The sequence below is a fragment of the Pipistrellus kuhlii genome, unplaced genomic scaffold (genome assembly GCF_014108245.1).
Source record: "Pipistrellus kuhlii isolate mPipKuh1 unplaced genomic scaffold, mPipKuh1.p scaffold_m20_p_1, whole genome shotgun sequence".
NCBI lineage: Eukaryota > Metazoa > Chordata > Mammalia > Chiroptera > Vespertilionidae > Pipistrellus > Pipistrellus kuhlii.
In genome coordinates, this window is record NW_023425404.1 from 171,902,716 (window position 1) to 171,923,520 (window position 20,805).

Consider the following 20,805-nt stretch of genomic DNA (forward strand, 5'->3'; position numbering starts at 1 on the left):
CCAGTGACTTATATCAGCAGCATTGGGAGTATTCCTGGTTAGGACACTGTTAGTTTAGGTGATATTTTCCCCTCACCACTAATGGTATTATTGGATGTCCTAGTTTTTAAACTTAAGAATTTAAAAATACCCAACAATAGGCTTCTAGAGTCAAATAGAATAATTTGCCATTCACTGGATTAGTTTGTCTCTAGCTGAAGGGAGAGAGTGGGAAATTCATGGAAAGGGAATCAAAGGATATAGAAAGTGCGGAAAGATCCCGGAGGTCATCAAGATAACTTCTCCTCATTTTATAAAACACTAGAATGATGATCAGGCAACACTAAAGCTGGTGAGAACAAAGACTATTAGGAATTTTGAGAGTGGGAGTTTTTACTGTATGTTGGACAATGATATGGTAATATCTACTACAGCCCAAAGTTGAGCTCACCTAAAACTCAGACATTTCATTCTTAGGCATAGCCACTAGAGAAAATTGTGCCCATATCCATAAGGAGACATGCTGAAGAATCTTTATAATAATAATTTTAAGAGAAACAACCTAAATGTTCATCAAAAGGAAGTTAGATATAGACCTGGCTGGGCAGCTCAGTTGGTTGGAGTATCATCCGTACACCAAAAATGTTGCAGATTTGATTCCCAGTCAGGGCACATACCTAGGTTACAGGTTCGATCCCTAGTCAGGGTAGTATGGGGGCAACCCATCTTCTCTTATGTCGATGTTTGTTTCTCTCTCTCTCTCTCTCTCTCTCTCTCTCTCTCTCTCTCTCAAATCAATAAACATATCCCAGGTGAGGATTACAAACTTGTTTTAAAGGAGGTTAGATATATCAATTGGAATACATTCATATAATGGATGCTATAAAAACATTTGAATAGTCACAGGTAACACTTATATAGTGCTTAGTATGTACCAGTTACTGTTCCAAGTACTCCCCAGAGGTCAATTCATCTAATCTTCATGACAACTTACAAGGTAGGTTCCTTTATGTTCTATTTTTTAATAAATAGGGAAATGAAAGCACAGAGAAGTTAAGTAATTTTCCCAAGACCCACAGGAAGGAAGTGACATAACCACTATTTGAATCTAGACATTGAGGCTCCAGTGCTGACTCTTGTATGTAGACCCATTCCTGGGGTCTAAATGGGCAGTCAGACATGCCTCGAGGAGTCCCAGATTGGAGAGGGTGCAGGCTGGGTTCAAGGGCAGTCCCCATCATATATATATATATATATATATATATATATATATATATATATATATATATATATCCCAGTGCATGAATTTGTTGTATGGGTGGGATCCGGCCAGCCTGACCAGGGGGAGGGGACATTGGTGGTTGGCTGGCCTGCCTGCTGGTCGAACTCCTGGTTGAGGGGACAATTTGCATATTAGCCTTTTATTATATATATATATTTAGTGTATATATATTATACACTGAGTGGTCAGATTTTTATGTGTTCAGAGATCATAATAATCTGGCCACTCAGTGTGTGTGTGTGTGTGTGTGTGTGTGTGTGTGTGTGTAAAATCCCCTTTATAATCTTTGCTATATTTGAACTATTTCAAAAGAAGACAAAAAGAGAAACAGAGGAGCTAAGTTTAAATTCACATAGTTTAGTGGCAAAGGCTGGACTTTTGACCTTTGATTCAGTGTTTACTTCCCTAGGAGGTTGATTGCTTTTTACGCAGCCCAAGTCCATGTTTTATGAGGTTTTACTTGGTGATAACATGCTTGTTATCTGTATGTTTCCACTTTAAGTCAGTCAGAGTGCATACTGAGTAAATCTGAGACAATACTTTTTAGAATTACATTACATGTCTGGATCTTGGTTTCCTGATGAGTCAGAGGTCTAAGAATGCATTTTTCACCAATGCATTCCTTTGGGATTCTGAAAATGGCTATTTACCACAAAATTACTCACCAGCCTGACAATGGGGCCCAGAAAAAGAGTTGATATTAGATTTCTTGTCAGCTTGCCAGATTCTCTTCTTTTCAGTTAGGTTCTTTCTTGTTTTATCTGTGCTGAACCTCAGCCAGCTGGACCGGGCCCAAGAAGCTACTTGAGTGAGTTCTTCAGCCATCAGGAAGCCTGTTTCCCGGGATTGCCACAAGGATTCCTGAAGCTGAGCAGCACAGGTATCCTGGTGGCACCAAAGTCCAGGGCGTCCCCCAGTCCAGGGCATCCCCCAGCGGCCTCTTGGATTACACTCAGCACAGAGAGTGACAGAGGAGCCACCCAGAGCACCTGCATCATGAAATGTAATTTCTTCCACTAATTTTTAAATGTAATAAATCTCTCCCCCCAGTTCTTTAGTTTGCAAAACCAATAAAATAAAGTAAAATAAAATACTGACAATCTATATTACACGTTTCCTGCTCCATCCAGATGCAATATCAAAATACCCAAAGAGCACAAAATAAATAAACTTATCAAAGGAATGTACCACAAGAAATTAACTTTATAATTTGCTTTGGTTATATGCCTTTTATTTTTGTGTTTAAAATAATTGAGTGTTTAAAACTCATGGGCTGAAATAAGACTTGTTGGTGATAGGAAAATGAGAGTTTTTTTTGTGTTTGTTTTTTTTACAGAACTGAAATAATGGATTTCCTTTTCTTTCTATAAATTCTTTTATTTAGATTTTGGTACTAAGTCTAGTGATAGAGATCTCTCAATTTAACAGTAGTGACCTAGACTATTTTTTACCTTAAGAGGGGGACCTGCTTCCCTGGTCTCCACATTAAACATAAAGTATTACTGCTTTGCAGCTCTTCTCTACATCCATGAGTTTGGAAGTTTTTTTGTTTTGTTTTGTTTTTTTTAATTTTGTTTTCTTTTTTAAATTCCATATATAAGTGAGATGTTGGGATATTTATCTTTTTCTGCCTGACTAAACTTAGTATAATCTCTTTAAGTTCTACTCATGTCATTTAGTAAGATTTCATTTTTTATTAAGACAAGTAGAGGGCTGGTGCACAAATTCTTGCATGGGTGGGGTCACTCAGCCTGTCTGGTGATCAGGGTTGGCAGGGGGGAAGGACTGCAGGAGGCTAGCTGGCCAGTCAGGGGGGTGGGGGGGAAGGAGACTGCGGGAGGGTGGCTGTGGGAGCACATTGATCACTAGGGGGCAGCTCATGTGTTGAGCATCTGCCCCCCTGGTGGTCAGTGTGCATTATAGCAACTGGTCCATCAGTCGTTCAGTCATTCAGTCGTTCAGTCTTTTGGTTGCTTAGGCTTTTGTATATATAGATCTTATATATTTAGATAATATTCCATTGTATATGGAACATCTTCTTTATCCAGTTATACATAAATGGATCTTTAGGATGTTGCCATGTCTTGGCTATTGTAATTAACACTGCAATGAATATGTGAGGGGCGTTATCCATATATCTTTTTAAATTAGTCTTTTCTTTTTTTTCTTTTTTCCAGATAAATACCCAGAAGTGGAATTGCTAGATTGCATGGTGGTTTTATTTTTAATTTTTTGAGGGAATGTGCATACAGTTTTCCATAGTGATTGCACCAATTTACTCTACCACCAACAATGCACAAGGATTCCTTTTCCTCCACATCCTCTCCAATACTTATTTCTTATCTTTTGGAGAATAGCCATTCTAACAGGTATGGGTGATATCTCATTGCAGTTTGATTTATATTTCAAATGGATGATTAGTGATGTTGAGCACCTTTTCATGTACCCATTGGCCATCAGTATGCCTTCTTTGGAAAAATGCCTATTTATCCCCTCTGCCAATTTTTAAATCAGATTGTTTGTTTTCAAATTATAATTTTAAAATGATTTGCTCTAAGCAATCAAATGCAGTAAAGACCTAGAGGAGGAGTTTTGTAGCGTGTTATATTCTCAGTGAGGAATTACTAGTACAAGAAGATCACAGAAAGGCTGGATTTCATTAGGAACTCTGAAGAAGAAATATTATCTTTATAGAAAGTTATGGGGCATCTGAACTTAAAAGTTGTATGCACTTCTGTTTAGTGAACCCTGAATATATTGTATTAGAGGTGGCTAGAGTGCAGAGAATGAATAAAAGGTGGCATGTGAATAAATGGAGGTAGGGAGAGAGCATGGGACTCCAGTCCAGAAAGGCAAAGGCTGAGAGAAATATGCTTAAAAACAAACAAATCACAACAGCAACAACAAAGAAACCTAGTTGATTACCAGGAGAATGGAGTGACATAACATGGACTAATTCACCACATTGTCTGATACTCCATCTATCAGATTCCCTCTGGAGATGAAAATTCCCAGACCTATCTTTGATAAGTAAGAGAAAAAGAACATCTTAAAGTTCATCAAGTCCTAAAGCCAAATATGAGATAAACAATGATCCATTAGCCCCTGCATTTGCTCTATTGATTGGACTTTCCTGTTTGCTAGAGTTTTAGGACAGACAACAGGTAACATGGCACAGAAACTCCAGGAAGGCTGTTTTCCCTGGGGAACAACAGAAGTGAATATTGGCAGAGTTTGCAAAGACGTGAAAAAATATTTTGAAGCAGAGAGAGGACAGATTCAATAATGAGGGTAACTGCTTCTAGTCTGTTCAAATTTTCTTGATATGACCCATAATAAGTAATCTGTTTAAAATGCATTTTGTACCCTTAGAGCATGCAGTGTACTTGAGGGCCTTCTCTTTTATCTATTTTATTTTAGTTCTTTTCAAAAAACATGCCTGTTGCAAATGTCTAAATTGATTTCATGATTAATTAATGGACCCCTCCTGGCAATTGCACACTTTTGGAGGCTGGTAAGTAGAATCGCCTAGGAGAGGAAATAATTCACTTTAGCCTAGGCAGAGATGAGGAAAATCATAAGGGGAAAGAACACAATAGCGGAGGTTCTGGAAGTCTCTTCCTACAAAACATCAAGGCAATCACTCCTCACAGTGCCGTCACTGAGTAGAAACAGCTTAGTGAGGGTGGTCGCCTGTTATTTCTTGAGACCATAACATGCTAATGAGTTATCCTGATTCCAGCCTCTCTCTCTCTCTCTCACTTTCTCTCTCTCTCTCTCTCTCTCTCATCATAATGTCAATCCCACTATAAGTTGAGATTCTAGTTTTTAGAGGATTTTCTTTCAACACATTCAGAGAAATATTGAGTCTTCTACAAGATCACAGATGAAGACAAGAATCTTTTATAAGGTGCATGGAGTTTACTCAGAACCAGGATTTTTGCAAGATTTTAAGTCTGGGTTGTGAGGAAGAAAAAAAAAAATCTGTTAGTTTCTTGAGTGCTCCAGAGCAGCCCCTCAAGTCTATAGCAGTTCCTCTGAGGAAACAAGCCAAGTAGAGCAATGGGGAAGGTTGGATCCCAGACATGGAGCTCCCAGTCTCCGAGTCTCAGGCCCCAAACAGTACACTGGCACTAATTACCTTAAACCTTAGCTTTTGCCACTATGGAGTCATTTCATTAATTGCTCTATTTCTAATGCCTAGAGAGTCCTGGGGACATAATAGGGATTTATAAATCTCTGTTGAATAAATTAATAAATTCATGAGTTTTCCAACCAATCCTGGGAAAGACAAAACTCAGAGTTCAAACTAAGTTGATTACAAGGTTATGTTTACTGAAATATGATTATTTACACATCTGAGTTTGTAAACTGAGAATCATAGCGACTATAATTCTAATTCTACGTAGCCATCCTCAGTCAAGAACTTCTCTAGCTCAAATTTTATTAGTATTTCTACTTTAGTTTTCTTGAAAAACCTTTCATGATGTCATCACCCTTCTCTTGAATCCCTTGGTGATTACTTAATGCCAAATTGAGACCACATTTTTTACTTCTGTTTTCAAGGTTCTCTCCAAACCTGTTTATAACTTTGCTCTGCCTTATTAATCGCCTTCGGTATTCAATAGACTTTTTTCCTTTTTGGGGTTCAAACACATACCATGTTTATTTGCACTTCTAAACCTTGGCTCATGCTGTCCCTACCACTCAGAATGTTTCCTTCCAGCCCATTCAGATCTACTCTGTTCTTACTAATATTCTCACGCTCAGCCAGTGTGGTTCAGTGGTTGAGTGTGAACCTATGAACCAGGAGGTCACAGTTTGATTCCCAGTCGGGGCACATGCCCAGGTTGTGGGCTCGATCCCCAGTGGAAGACATGCAGGAGGTAGCCGACCAATGATTCACTCTCATCATTGATGTTTCTATCTCTCCCTCTCCCTTCCTCTCTAAAATCAATAAAAATATATTTAAAAATAATATTCCAGCTCTCGGCATCTTCATGAACCTCCCCATTCCTATTCTCGTACTTATAGTGAACCCTTCCTATCTCTGAATTTGTATGACCAGTGCCTGACAGTATTAGATATTTGCTAGACTTGATTAGTGATTATTGGGTGGATTATTTAACTGAATGTTTGAAAAAAGCTCACATTAAATCTGAATAGATGTTTGAATGATTTTTTCCTGTGTTATGAAGGTTTTCCTAGAAAAAATAAAATGACAGCCCATTTTAAAGAAAAATATTTTATTTTTACTTTAATGAAATTCACAATATACAATACTATTTATATCATTTCAATTTTGAGTATTGAAAAAAAGAGGCAATCAGTTCTGTAAAGTAGGGGTGTCGAACTCAATCAGAGAAGGGGCCAAAATCTAAAATCCAGCCTAAATCGCGGGCCGAATGGTTTACTGAACAGTCATAAACTGTCATTGTGATGGAAACGCAGCGGAGTGCAGTGATGACAGCGCGGTGCGGGCCACATTGCAAGGCCTGGCGGGACGGATTTGGCCCGCGGGCCTTGTGTTTGACACATGTGCTCTAAAGAAAAAAAAAAGAGAGAGGGGGATCAGTCTCCTCAATCTGGCTAGGAAAATCAACTTGATTACCTTTTTATTTACTTTATTTCCTTCTGACCACTTTTCCTCCCCTCCCCCTCTTCCCCATATTGCTTCCAGTTTGGTTGGTCATAGCCAGTATTTCAAGAAAAACGAATATAAAATGTGTAAATGTGTACACTGCCTATATCAGTCTGGATCTAACCAGGAATAGAAATCATATGGTGGGTTAAGTTTAGTGTAAAGAATTACTAAGCTCTGATAAAAAATTGGGAAACCATGTATGATATTCTATCTAGGGAGAGGACCCAAGGCAAGACAGATTTGGAGGAATCCACCTTCCCAAGGCTGAGGTTCAAATCCACTGGGTAGCAGGCAAGCTTGCTGGTATATTCTGGCTGCAGCTGTTCTGCAGTCCCTCTCAGGTGTGGGTGACCAGGAACCCGCAGTGTGGGCTTGCAGACAGAATGGGAGCCCAGGCACAGGTGTGGTGGCCTGGCCTACGGTGAAAGTGTAGCAGGTGCCGGGAATGGGGGAGCAGGTGTCAGCGATGATTGAGGGTGCCAGTGTGAGCAGGAGGCCTTGGGTCAGTTTCCATGTTGAGAAGGCCGCTGGAAGGTTAAGGCCAGGCCGAAGACCACAAAGGCTGCAAGTTTGCTGACCCACTATGTGACAGCACGAACTACTAGGAGAGCACCTTCCCTCCTGCAGCGTCTCTCCAGTGCCCTCTGCTGAGAAAACTAAATGTGGTGCTCTCTCGGAGGTACTTAAAGGAGTTCTTCCCATTATCACAGAGCATGTCTTGAAGGGTGAATCGAAGCTGAAAGGCAATCTATCTAATAATGGGGTAATAGGCAAATTGATTGGGATGCCGCCACACAACAACCCATTGGCAGGCTGCATCCCCGCCCCCTGCTCAGGCAGCTGTGAGGCCCTGGGTAGGTAGGATAGGATATGACAGGAGGGGATAAGAAAGGAGAGGGAGAGGAAGGCAGGCCTGCATGCAGACAGGCCGAGAGGAGAAACAGAAATACGGAAAGCGAACAAGAAAAAGACGCAGGAATGGAAAAGGGAAGGAAACTCGGGGCTGCAGGCAGGAGGGGGTGGTGACCTCGGGGAGGCAGGGCACAGCTAGCCTGGAGGGCGGTGGCCCCCAGCACAGGCCATTGGCAGGGAGGTGCCTGCAGGTCTCGGGATGGAGGGGTGGATGGTCCGAGGCCTTTTTTGGAGGTGCTCCTGCTTTGCGGCAGCAGCTAGGCCTCAGCTACCCTTGCTGGGCCAGGCACCCTGCACTGGGAGGGGAGGCACAGCTTAGCTGGGGTGGAATTGCACACTAAGGAGGGTACCTCTTTCATCACTGAGGCTTGGACCCCAAAGACACTGGCCAGGATTAGATTGGTAGTGCATTAAGTGTACTTTTGTTGACTGGAAGTTGGGGTGTCCTGGGAAGGGAATGGGAGGAGGACAGCAGTGGGGAGGACTGGGGTTAGAGGGGGTCGGTGAAGGCCTGACTGGGGCTGGGCCCTGAGCTGGGGGTTAACACCTCCCAAAGGGAAGATTTAATATCACGGGTGCGTTCGTGTGGGGCTGGAAGCAGGTCCCAGAGAAGAAAGGGGAAGGTTTAAAAGAAAAACCAGTGAACATGGCAAGGGGGGCAGGGGGATGAGGGAGGGAGGCAGGGTTCAGGATCACAAGGGAAAGGTGAATGGTGGGGAGGGTGGGAGGAGTAAGAAGGAGATAGACACTGGGAATGAAGGGAGGGAAGGGAGGAGGGAGAGAGGGAGAGGGGCCGCAGGAGATTCAAAGGGAGAGAGGGAAAGAAAGCGGGAAAGAGAGGGTTGCTAAAATGGGGTGAGGCCAGGAGAATAGTTAAATAAAAAGAAGAAACAGACTGTGAGAGTGAGGGAAGTTTAAGAGGAGGAGTTAATAAGAAAATTAAGTACAGGGTGATTTTTTAAAAATGTATTTTTATTGAATATGATTTTTAAGTGGAGAAGTCAGTACTAAGACAGGACAAAAAGCATAGAATTTTTAATTAGCCTGTAAAAGGAGTAAAAGTGAGAGAGGAGCATGGAGGATGGACAAGAGGGGAAGGAGGGAGGGAAGAACTTTATAAAGGAGTCAGCAGAGAGCAGAGTTAAAGAAGGAAAGAGGATGTATGAGTGAATTGTAGGAGCTATAACGAAAATCAAATATAGTTGTGTATGGGGACAGATTTTGAAAGTAAGAGTCAAGAAAGAAAAAATGATAAATGAAAGTAAATTGTTGGGCAGGTAGATAGATACTAGAACAGTGGAAGTAAGTAGAGAAGAATGTATGGGAAAGGTAGGATGAGAGAAAGAGGGAGGAAGAAAAGTTTTAAAGGGGAGCTGGTAGAGCTTAAAATGAGAATGGGAAGAAGGAAGAAATGGGGGAGGGAGCAAAGCAGGTCTGAGGCAGGAAGTGAAGAAAGAAATTAAGAAGGGAAGGAAGGAAAGGGGGAGGGAGGGAAGGGGTAAAGATAAAGGAAAGAAGGAATGGGGGGAGGGAGGGAGGGCTGGAGAAAGATGGGAAGGATGATGGAACAGAAGTAGGAAATAAGGAGGAAAGAAAAGTTCATAAATGATGAGTCGGTAGGGAAAAGTATTACATAAAGGAGAGAGAAAATTGTGTGAGAGGGAGAAGCCAACAAGGAAGTCAAATACAATTGTGTGTAAAGGGGATAAGATTAAAAAAAGTTAATAAAAAAAAAAAGAGATAGTTATGTAGGTGTTTGGATGAATAGATAGATAGATAGATGCACAGGTAAATAGAACTGATTTGAAAAAGGAGTAACCAGTAAATAGTAAAAGTAGAGAGTTAGGAAAGGAAATAGAAGAAATGAAAAATGTTAAAAGTGGTCAATAAACAGATAGAGGGTAAAAGAAGGGATGGGATAGAATAGGAGAGTGAAGGGGAGGGAAGAGTAACATGAGTGAGGAAAAAGGGATAGAGAAAAAGAAGTTTTAAAAGGAGAGCAGAAAAGAAAATACTTTTTTTTTTTTTTTTTTCAATGAGAGAGAAAATGTGTTCAAGAGAAATTTTAAAAAGGAGGAGCCAGGAAAAAGAGACACTAGGAGGAAAAAAATGAGGAGTTTAAGAAGAGGAGTAAGAAAAGAATCCAGTTCAATGGGATGGTGAGGCTGTAACCTTCTGCCTCTGGGATAATAAGTCATTTTATCTTGCTCCCTCTACCTGCAACCTTGAACTTCTACTTCCAGTAGAAAGTTTCAGGTAGGCATCTCAAACAGTGGCCCCTTCAAATGCTTTTTGAAAAAGAAAATATAAAATAAATTAATTGTGAAATAGACTTATCCTTTATAATAAATGGGTAATATGCTAATCGAACAAATAGGAGGACAGGTCGCTATGGTGTGCACTGACCACCAGTGGGCAAGTGCAGTGGCCCGCCTTCGAGGCCTCAGTAGGACGTCCCCTGAGGGCTCCCAGACTGTGAAAGGGCACAGGCTTAGCTGAGGGCCCCCCTCCAATGCATGAATTTCGTGCACCGATCTCTAGTCTGTATATATAAAAGTCTAAGCAATGGGCCCACCAGCCTACCCTTCAACCTCCGACCAGTAGCTAGGACGTGCAACTGACCACGAGGGGGCAGACGCTCAATGCAGGAGCTGCAGTGACTTGGCAGCTGCTGTTGTCCGCTGACACACCAGGAACCAGAGGGGGGGAGCCTGATTCTAGGGTACAATTCTGGGGGAGCCTGAGAACCACCCTCTTACAATCTGGGACTCCGAGGATGTCAGAGAGTCAATTTTGGCCTGATCCCTGCAGACCAGGTCGAGGGACCCTACTGGTGCGCTAATTCATGCGCCAGACATCTAGTAAACTGATAACTAGTACAGTTAGATGTATTTGTCAAGGACAAATGTATTTGGGGAGCATGTATGGATACGCTGGCAAAAAGAATCCTTATTAGGATATGTCTGTAATGAATGGACAAATAAATGCAATTAAATCACACTTTTCAAATGGCTGCACAATAAAAGTATTTAAGAAGAGGAGTAAGAAAAGAATTTAAGAAGTTTTTTCTATACTTTATTTTAGAATTGTTTTTAAAAAAAATTGAGGTGTATCAGCATATAGTTAACCACACATATCATAAATGTATATACAATAGATTTTTAGTTTTTACATATGTACACACATTTTCCCTGTTTTACACCTGAGAACACTGAGACACAGGTTAAGTAACTTGTCCTTGGAGAATACACACACACACACACACACACACACACACACACACGAGGCCCAATGAACGAAATTTGTGCAAGAGTAGGCCTTATTTCCCGTGGCTGCTGGTAGCAGCACCCGGCACCTCCTCCTGCCCCCAGCAGGCACCTGGGACCTGGACTGGCTTCCCTCTGGCACTGGCTTCCCTCTGGCCCTGGCTTCATCAAGAAGGATGTCCAGAATGACATCCGGTCTAATTAGCATATTACCTTTTAATATATATATATATATATATATATATATATATATATATATAACTTAATAAATGCTATCTAAGTATTAGATATTATTAGTAACGTAGAGGGGTTAAGTTAAAGGGTTGTATAAGGATTGTGTGGTCCCAAGCAGTTAATGTACTTGTCAATCTCAGACAAACATCCCTCTTCCACCCCAATTTTGAAATCTCTTTCTTACTGGAAAACTAACAGAAGTTAGAGATTTAGGTCCTGGTTCTCAACTACTTTCCTTAATAAAAATCTACTTTAGAGAGCAGGTAAAAATCAGCCTGCTCAGGAAAAGCATATTGTCAATTATAAAGCACTAGTCTAATAGGCGTTAGCTTTATCCTCTGCAGGGCTTTAGCAATTCAGAAGAGCGCTTTCTCCAATCCAGCCCCTTTTGCGGAATCCCCTCATTCCTCCCTTCCCCTCGAACCCAAGTGTTTTCATTAAGAGCTTTTTCTATTCAAGTGAGACGTTTTCCGCCAGCTGAAAGCCACAAGGCCAGAGTAGAGATGGAGGGCGGCCAATTACAGCCACTTCCACAGAACCCGGCCACTCAGGGAGGTTTAAGCCGGTGCGGGAACCCAGCTGTACCTTCCGGTGTAAACAACGTCTCAGGGCGACCCACCTCCGCACCTGGCGCCCTCTCCGACGGCGACCCAGAGCACGCCGGGACTTGTAGTTTCTGGAGGCCCAGGTCAGCCAGCGCATGCGCTCAGAACTCCCTCTCCTCCCCTTCCCCCACCCTCGCCCCGCCTCTCCCGGATAAGGAAGTGGGCAGTGATGCCACGCATTCTGCGGGCCGTGGCCGTGGGCTTCTGGGAGTTGTAGTCGCTGGAGGCGGACTCGGTCGGTAAGGAGACGTAGCCCGCTTTGGGTTAAGCTCCCGCAGTTCGCTCCCCGCGGGAGCTGCGAGGTAAGTCGGTGGCTCTCCCTCCCGTCAGGGCGCTCCGCCTGAGGTGGAGAAAGCGCTTTCCTTCTCCCCGGCTTCCGCGCTCCGGCGCTGGATGCTCCTGGCCCCACGTTCCACTTCCCCGCTTAGGTCCTCTCCCTCCGGGTCCCTCTCCAAAGCCCGGGGTCAGCGGGCACTCGCCCTCATGGGGAGACCGGGCCGCGACGTCCTCTCACCCGGCCCGGCCCCGCGGAGACCACTGCTCCCCGAGGCCGCCCTTCTCCCTGCACTCCAGCCCCTTCCACTCTTCTCTTTTCTCTTTTCCCTCCAGGGATGGAAGCTTCCTGGCGCCAGGTGGCCGGTGGCCGGGGCCGCGCCCGCGGACGGGCCGCCGCGGCCCCCTCCTCAGGAGATGGACCCCATCTGCGCGGAGCCGGCGGCGGGCGAGAGAAGGGGCCGGTGGGCGCCGCCGCGCCCGGCCCCGGCCCCGGCCCCGCGGCCGCAGGGAGCGCGGCCCGGCGCAGCCCCCCGGGGCCCGGAGCGCCGCCGACTTCGGCGGGAGGTGAGGACGCCCCCGCCGCCCCTCCGCCCGCCGCACCGGGGCGCCCGGGGGCGCGGGCCGCGGGCTGCCTCGCCGGGGCTCGAACACACACCTGGTCTTCTCCCGGGGACGCTGAGAATGGGCCCCTCCTCGCACACCTTTCCGCCAGCTCCTCTCTCCGGCATTCTAGGCACATTCCCATCTTCATTGTATCTTAATTTAAAAAGTGTTTTTTCTTAATTTTAATGGATCATTCATTTAAAAAAAATTTTTTTTTTCTTCTTCTAATTCTCTTGCCCTCTTACTTTTCCCTTCATTCATTTTGCCGGCGCCGACTTTCTAGGACCGAAAGTTGCAAATTGTAGTCCGGAGGGCTAGCCTGAACCCGTAGTTTGGTTTGGTTAACACAGGCTTGGAATCTGCATTGGTTCTCATGGGAGTTCTGTTGTTTGTTGTTGTTGTTGTTGTTGTTGTTGTGTGTGTGTGTGTGTGTGTGTGTGTTTTAATGTCATACACATCTGCTCTGCTTTTCTTGTAAAATACGATGGCAGCAGCCAGCTGGACTGGGTTGTGGACATCCCATTCAGATGGAGCGGAGGCACCGCGTTTACATGGTCTTTTCCTGCTTCTGGAGCCCAGTTGTCACTTTCCATCTTCACCTGATGGCTTTACTCACTGACTTTTAACTGCCTGTGTCCTGTAAGCTCTCCGGTGGTGGTACTTTCCTGGTTCCTGTTCGCAGACTTCTGGTCCTTTTCCTGGATGTAGCTGGCGTGGCCGCCTCCCATATGTCTGTGGCTTTCATGCAAGGCTGTGTTTTATGGAGCCCGAGAGCATGCACGCAACACCAGGTTGTCTTTACTAAGAAAGTGTGTGGGGCCACAGGAATAATTCCTGAAGTCATTTTTCTGTGTGAGTTTGGGATGTATTTTTCTGAATGTATTCTTTTGTGGGCTGAGAAGCAAATTGAGCGTCTAAGTGTTTTTTTGTATTTTGTTTTTCTCCTAAACGAATTTTAAAATTAGGTGGTATTCTACTAGCTTGCAATTACTGAGTTGATAATGGTGGTGAGGTTTGTTGGAGACCTGGGAACATTTCGGCAAACCTTATTGGGTTTTGTGGATGGCAGAAAAGCTAGCATCCTTCACCTGTGCTATCATTGAGATTTTACTGTTAGAAATAATATATGGGAAGGTTGTTTTGTCAGCTTTTCTCGAGATCATATGTGGTTACATTGATCAGGTTATGAATATTTTTATTATATCTTCTAATTCAACCTTTTAAAAAATGCTTCCTTTATTAATTTCCCATAATTAATGAGATTTGTCATCTCTCTTGATGTGCATCCAGTTTTGATTCATATATCTTACAGATATTACTTTTCTCCTAGTACTATAAGATTCCTAGGTGGGCACATTGCACATTTTCCTCCAGTTGTACTTGAAACACAGCACAATCCCCAACCAAACTGGCTGCATGAAGAAAGGGAAAGAAAAGATAAAAATACCACCTAAGATAAGAAGGCTTATCTTAGTAGTGGCTCATTGTTTCCAGCATGAAGTGAATTTTTAACTAGTAACTTAATTTTTTTTTTATTTAAAAACTTTTTTTTTTTATTTTTAAAGAAAGAGGAATGGAGAGAGAGAGAGAGAAACATTGATTTGTTCCACTTATTTATTTATACATTCACTAGAGGCTCGGTGCATGAAATTTATGCATGGATAGGTTCCGTAGGCCTGGTTGGCCATCAGGGCTTATCTGCTGGGTGACCCGTGGGCACCCGCCTTGGCAGGCAGTCTGGCGTTGTCCAATTGCCTGCCCTATGCCCCCCCCCCTTACCCCCCCCCCTCCCCCCCAATCAGGGCCTCTGGGCTGAGGGCAGCTCCTGCATAAAGCTTCATAGTGACTGGTTATTCCACAGGCAGTTCCATGTTCAGTCGATTTGCATATTAGGGTTTTATTATATAGGATTGGTTGCTTGCAACATTGGCATTTCAGGATGATGCTCTAACCAACTGAGCTGCCTGGGCCAGGGCCAAGTGAAAAATTTAAATTAATAAATTTAAAATCCTCTCAATATGAGCACTAATTAATTCAGATCAATTCAGTATGTTTGTGGCTCCTTTCTTAAACTGTGGTTGCTGTCCATTAGAGTTTATTAACACTTAGTGCTGAAAAAAAACTCCTATGATCCTTGCTCTTGAGTGTTCACTTTCATGTGCTATGAAGTAATCTAATTATTTTTGCATTATTATTTAACCAAGTAACAAAATGAGAAGTACAAATAGTGCTAAAGAGAATAGCAGAAGAATAACTCAAAACTTAGCATTTCTTTTTGGAATGAAGTTGTAAGAGGTATTTTCTCTATGTTAGCAACATTTTGTGTGGATTAATGTTAAATATATATGTTTTGTGACCACATTTTAATAAAGGCAAAAAGTTCTTGAGCTTTCTAAACAGCAGTTTATATAAACGTAACACAGTGAACGTTATTTGTTCAGTCTTTGGTGGGCCAGTCACTGTTTTTAGGACAATTCACTGCTTTTAGCAGGGTATTTTACAAACATGCAAGTTTTTATTGTGACATTCTCATTTTTGTATGACAAGAAATTTGAGAGATTACTGTTTTTCATGGATGTTAGTAAAATAGAATGCTCCAAAGGTGACTTTTAAATCTATATTTTAAAATGATGTATTAGCACTTAGGACTTGCCTTTTGAGAGCTTGTTTTGCAGAAATGACTCATCTTTTTCTCCCTTTAAGCAGAGCTAATGGCTCAAAGGAAATTTGAGGAAATCAAGAAGGCTAATCAAGCTGCGGCCAAAAAACTTGTTGAAGAACACTTTAGCTCTTCCTCTGAAGAAGAAGGAGATGAAGATTTGGAAGGAAAACAGGGAAGAATAGTTGCTAATACATTTACAACTTATACTACTCAAACAGGTACTGTACGATCTTTTAAATTTAGACCATATTTATATTCCTGGCTTTTAAAAAACACTTTTCCTCCATATGGAATAGTTTTTGCACCTTAAGAATGAGCATTTTTTGTTGAAGTAGAACTAATATTTGTTCATTTTCCTATCTGAGTTACATACTGTATGACACTGATCTTTCTATAAAACAAATGGGATGGCAGTGTCCCATACAGCCTTAGAAGGTCTCCTGTGTGTTTAACTGGTATTTCATTAGAATGCTGGGAGGGAGATGCAGAGCTCCCTGTGGGGTGAGTGGGGTCAAGCTATTCCTGGTTCTGATTTGATTGCATTTGAGAACTTTGAATCCTTTAAATCTATTCACTTTTTTCTCACGTTAAATGTGTCTTGAAGTCATTTTCATTTTATGACTTTATTTCTTTATACCTTACAACTTTTGACTTCCATACCATTTTTAAAAACAAAGTACTTGGGTTTGACACGTACAGTCACATTGCATGTTGTTTATATCGGGGTTGCTCTTATAAGTCGTGCTTGTTTACGAGAGGGGGCCAAAGTGGTGCTGCTGTGAAGGATTTGGCACTGAGTGTAAAAATAGATTACTTTAAATGCGTTTTACCCTTTACACGTTTTATACTTAAAGTCATTATTGGAAGCATTCTTTCATGGATCACTAACATTAGTTGCCTGAGTATATCGATGGCACTTGAGGATAGGTACACGTCATCCTATAGGTTTCCGAGAAATTTACCATATCTGCTATGGAATTAAGATTAGGAGGCTTGACTAGGAAGTCTGGCTCAGCCAGGTAAAAGTTGATGAAGAGTAGCCTTAAGGTTAGCAGGTACTTTTCTTCTAGAGCAGCAGTTGGCAACCGGTGGTCCATGGGCCCCTGGTGGTCCGAGAGGCCCGAAAGGTTGGTGACTGCTGTTCTAGAGGCCTTCATAGGAAGAAATCTTAAGAAGGTGCCTGCTTCAAGAGGACTTCACTTAAACCATTCCAGATAAGACAGATTTTATTTTTAAGTAGGAAATTCAGTATTTCTTTGTAGTGGTTAGGAAACTTCATTTATAAGTTTTATTAATTTTTAATCTGGCTTTCATCTTACAGTTTAAGACAGTTTTTCTTATTTTGTTTTGTGTCAAATCCATAAATATTTTTATTCTTATTCCTTTGTGTAAGGAAGGAAATTTGATCACTTAAGAACAGTATATGTCAGCATTCCCATTGATCAGAGAAGTTCATTCTTTTTCTCTGTGCACAGACTTGGTACTTTTTGTGATTCTCTCAAATTTCAGACTTGCATAGTCGACTTCCTAATGGGTATCCCTGTCTTACTGGCCATGGATGCCTCAAGCATATGTTGAAAGATAACATTTCTTCTCTTGTTTTCTTTATCTCAATTTGTAGCACCACAGTTTTCCAAGTCATGCACCAAAACCAGAATCAGGGAGCAGGGATGACACATAAATGACATGAGTGTGTTTTATTCACTACCACTCCTCCCCTCTGCCCATGTCAGGCACCTCATCAAACACAGCATTCTTTTCTTCTTACTGTTGACATGAACATCGACTTTTAAAAGCATCATAATCTAAATGTTACTAAGTCCTGCTGAGTTTCACTTTCTAAATTTCTTGAATCCACCTCTCTTCTCCCATATACTAGCGTTACCTTAATTCAAGCCCCTGCAGCTATTTAATGTGTGAATTAAATCCACATAGCAACTGTGAGATAGATATTAATATTACTGTTTTAAAGATGAGAAAAATGAGGTAAGATACATTAGGTAACTTGCTAAAGGTCATTTTTTGATTTATCTGCTATCGCTGCCTCTTAACTGGTACTTTAGCTGCCTTGTACTTACTTTTCTTTAGTTGCCAGGATAATGATTTTTAAAAAAAATATATTTTATTGATTTTTTTTCAGAGAGGAAGGGAGAGAGATAGAGAGCTAGAAACGTCAATGAGAGAGAAACATCGACCAGCTGCCTCTTCCATACTCCCTACCAGGGATGTGCCCACAACCAATGTACATGCCCTTAACCAGAATCGAACCTGGGACCTTTCAGTCCGCAGACCGACGCTCTGCCACTGAGCCAAACTGGCTTTGGCCAGGATGATGATTTTAAAATGCATCACTTTAAATGTCATGTTATCCACCATGACATTTTAGGCAGTATACTGTATTGTTGCAGCCAAACTTTAATACAGTTTTTAAAGAAATCTTACAAGTATAAAGTTAGAATTTATTTTGTTAAAGCCTATTTCATTTTGTTCTCATTCTGTTAGCTGTTAAATAAGATGGAATTTAAAATGCTAACATTTGTTAAAGCCAGCTATGAGAAAAGCAAAATAAGCACATAGAATATTGGTATTAAGTCGGCTTCTAAGGATGCAATTGTATTTAAAACTTTAAAATAATTTAATATTTTAAAGTTTGGGATTGTTTTTATGTATATTTTGTTTAATACCCTAAATTATATTTATATTCTGTAGAGCATGTTATTGTAAATGCTGTGTTTCCTTAGATCTTAGAAAGTAAAGAATTATCCAAGAAACCTGTTTATTTAATTTTTCTTTCTGGTAACTTAAATTTTGATTTGAACCATTTTATTGCCATAATTTCTGTACTTATGATAGTTTATATTATTATTCAGTCAGTCTCTATTGAACAATCTTTATTGTACTAAAGTTATGTAGGTTTATTTCTCTTATACTAATGTGATTCAGATCACTTCCTTTTTGGTCTCATGTGTGCTTTGGTTAAATTTTCTGCCTTTCATGTTGCTTTTACCTGTTATTTCTTGGACCTTCCTGTGGTTATCCCTTGCTGTAGCATAACAGTGATGAAGGGGGCTCATAGTGGTTAAGAGTCAGACTGAAATTATTGTTCTGTGCTTTAGTTTTCTTATCTATAGAATGAAGATAAAAGTAGCTAATTTAAACCTATTGAAATACTAATAGTGCAGTACCTGGCAAATAAATACTCAATAATTGCTTAAGAAAATATAGTTGTTTTTTTTTTTTTTTTTTTTAAAAAATATATTTTATTGATATTTCACAGAGAGGAGGAAGGGAGAGAGAGAGAGAGCTAGAAATGTCGATGAGAGAGAAACATCAACCAGCTGCCTTTTGCACACCCACTACCAGGGATGTGCCCGCAACCAATGTACATGCCCTTGACCGGAATCGAACCTGGGACTTTTCAGTCCACAGACCGACGCTCTACCACTGAGCCAAACCGGCTTCGGCGAGAAAATATAGTTTTTTTAATAAGAAGTTCATGCTCCCTTTTTAAGCAGAAATAGTCACCTACACTAATAGAAGATAAACATGCAAATTGACCGTCCACCCGCTACACCTACCAGTCAATCAGAAGTGAGTATGCAAATCAATCCAACAAAGCTGGCAGTTAATTTGCATACCCAGGCATTGAACAAAGACTGAAGACAGCGTAGGAGGAAGCCAAGTGCTGCAGAAAGGAATGAAGCAGCAGAGAAGGGAGTGAGGCAGCGGAGACGGGAGGGAGCAAGGCAGCGGAGAAGGTAGCAGGAAGCCCTGTTCTTGCAGGAATAAGCCCGAGGAAGTCCTATTCTTGTAGGAATCTTCCTGCAGCGGTCCTCTAGTTATATAATAATGACCTCAGGATATTTTTATTCAATAAGTTTTTATTAAAACACAATGCTGTGTGTCACACACCCATACATGTACACACACATACACATACATGTGCTTATATTTAGGCTAATGGCTCTGTTGAGCTTTGACATTCATTTTCTTTCATTTTGCTTTGATGTGCTTTCTCTTGTTACTTGACATCTTGCTGCTTTTGTCTATGGCTCTGCCCCTACCAAATTTGGTAAGCACTGTAACAACAACAAAAGCAAGGATGCTCTGAGAGGGCCAAGATACTGGTTTGAATCACATATGTAAGACTTAATGCATGCACTTTATGACCTTTTGGCAGCTTGCTGGTTGGTTTTTAAACTTATGATTTTAAGCCATATTTTGAGCAGTTGATACTGCTAGACTGTTCTCACGTACTATATAGTGCTATTAGCGAGTTTGTGTTATTTTCATATGTTGCTTAATATGAAGTTTTCAATTTTTAAATTTCCAGATGGAGATGTACGTGAATTAGAGCGAACGAGACAGTATTTAAATGAAGCTTTTCAAGCAGGGGCTATGACATGCTTAATTTGTATTGCTTCAGTGAAGAGAAACCAGGCAGTAAGTTATTCTCCTTATCTGTATTAATGGGTCTCCCCCAAATACCTTACATTGCATTTATAATATACTTAATCATTTATTATGTTTTTGCTTATTTTTGTTTAAAAAAATGCTTAATTTGAGGATTTTATTGACCTTTGTTTTATAAATCTGTAATAATAATAAAAAAAAAATACCTCTAAATGAGCATCCAATATATTTAGCACTATTAATATAGTTGAAGCAAGTATCTTCAGTTTTCATGTTCATGACATATTTTTAATATCTTTGTACTTTAGAGATTCTCACAAATACTGAAATGTTCAAATGGACTATATTTCATTACTTTTAGCAGGTTGAAAAAAAGATGCTTTCAAGGAAGTAGAACCTAGCAGTGACCATGGTTTATTAGTGAGCTTTTCTTATGTTGAAGCCATGGTGGAAAGTGACTGTTGTCATTGGGGAAAGATGGATTCAGACATAACTTATGTAGTACTTAGGGTTGAGATGGCCTATGGTGAAGTTACATATATGTAAATTTAAAAAGATGTTAATGGATCAATTAAGGGGAAGTGATGACTGACTATGATAGACTCACCCTTTAGACCTCAGATTAATCCACTGCTATTACAGCAGTACTAGAGGCCCGGTAAGCTTTCAATTTTGTAGACCTTGATTTAGCAAACTTTAGATTTAGTAGACAAAATTTCCAGTCTGTATGTCATGTGAAAATTAACACCCTGTTAATTTTTAAGTGCTTTTAACCGAGATTTGCTTATAATTAACAGGTTATTTTTTTGTTATTAATTCACTGTTATTTTTAACAAATTTTAGCGAATAGGCAAGATGTTGGAAAAAACACTGTAGTAATCTTACCAACATAAATATTACATACCTACAACTCTAGTCTACATATTTAA

The 20,805-nt window shown here is 41.1% G+C and overlaps 1 protein-coding gene across 2 annotated transcripts in view; it reads left to right on the forward strand.

Annotated features, from left to right (window-relative positions):
* Window positions 1-12,067: 12,067 nt before the first annotated feature.
* Window positions 12,068-20,805, forward strand: part of NFXL1 (nuclear transcription factor, X-box binding like 1) — a 44,352-nt gene continuing 35,614 nt past the window's right edge. Inside the window, exons 1-4 of one of the 2 annotated variants that reach the window (XM_045572853.1) lie at window positions 12,068-12,161; window positions 12,532-12,762; window positions 15,508-15,681; window positions 19,797-19,906. In XM_045572853.1, the coding sequence (XP_045428809.1) occupies window positions 12,534-12,762; window positions 15,508-15,681; window positions 19,797-19,906 (513 nt within the window). In that variant the 5' untranslated portion in view covers window positions 12,068-12,161; window positions 12,532-12,533. Of the gene's footprint in view, window positions 12,225-12,531; window positions 12,763-15,507; window positions 15,682-19,796; window positions 19,907-20,805 lie in introns of both variants that reach the window. The other variant, XM_045572850.1, reaches the window with a different exon arrangement.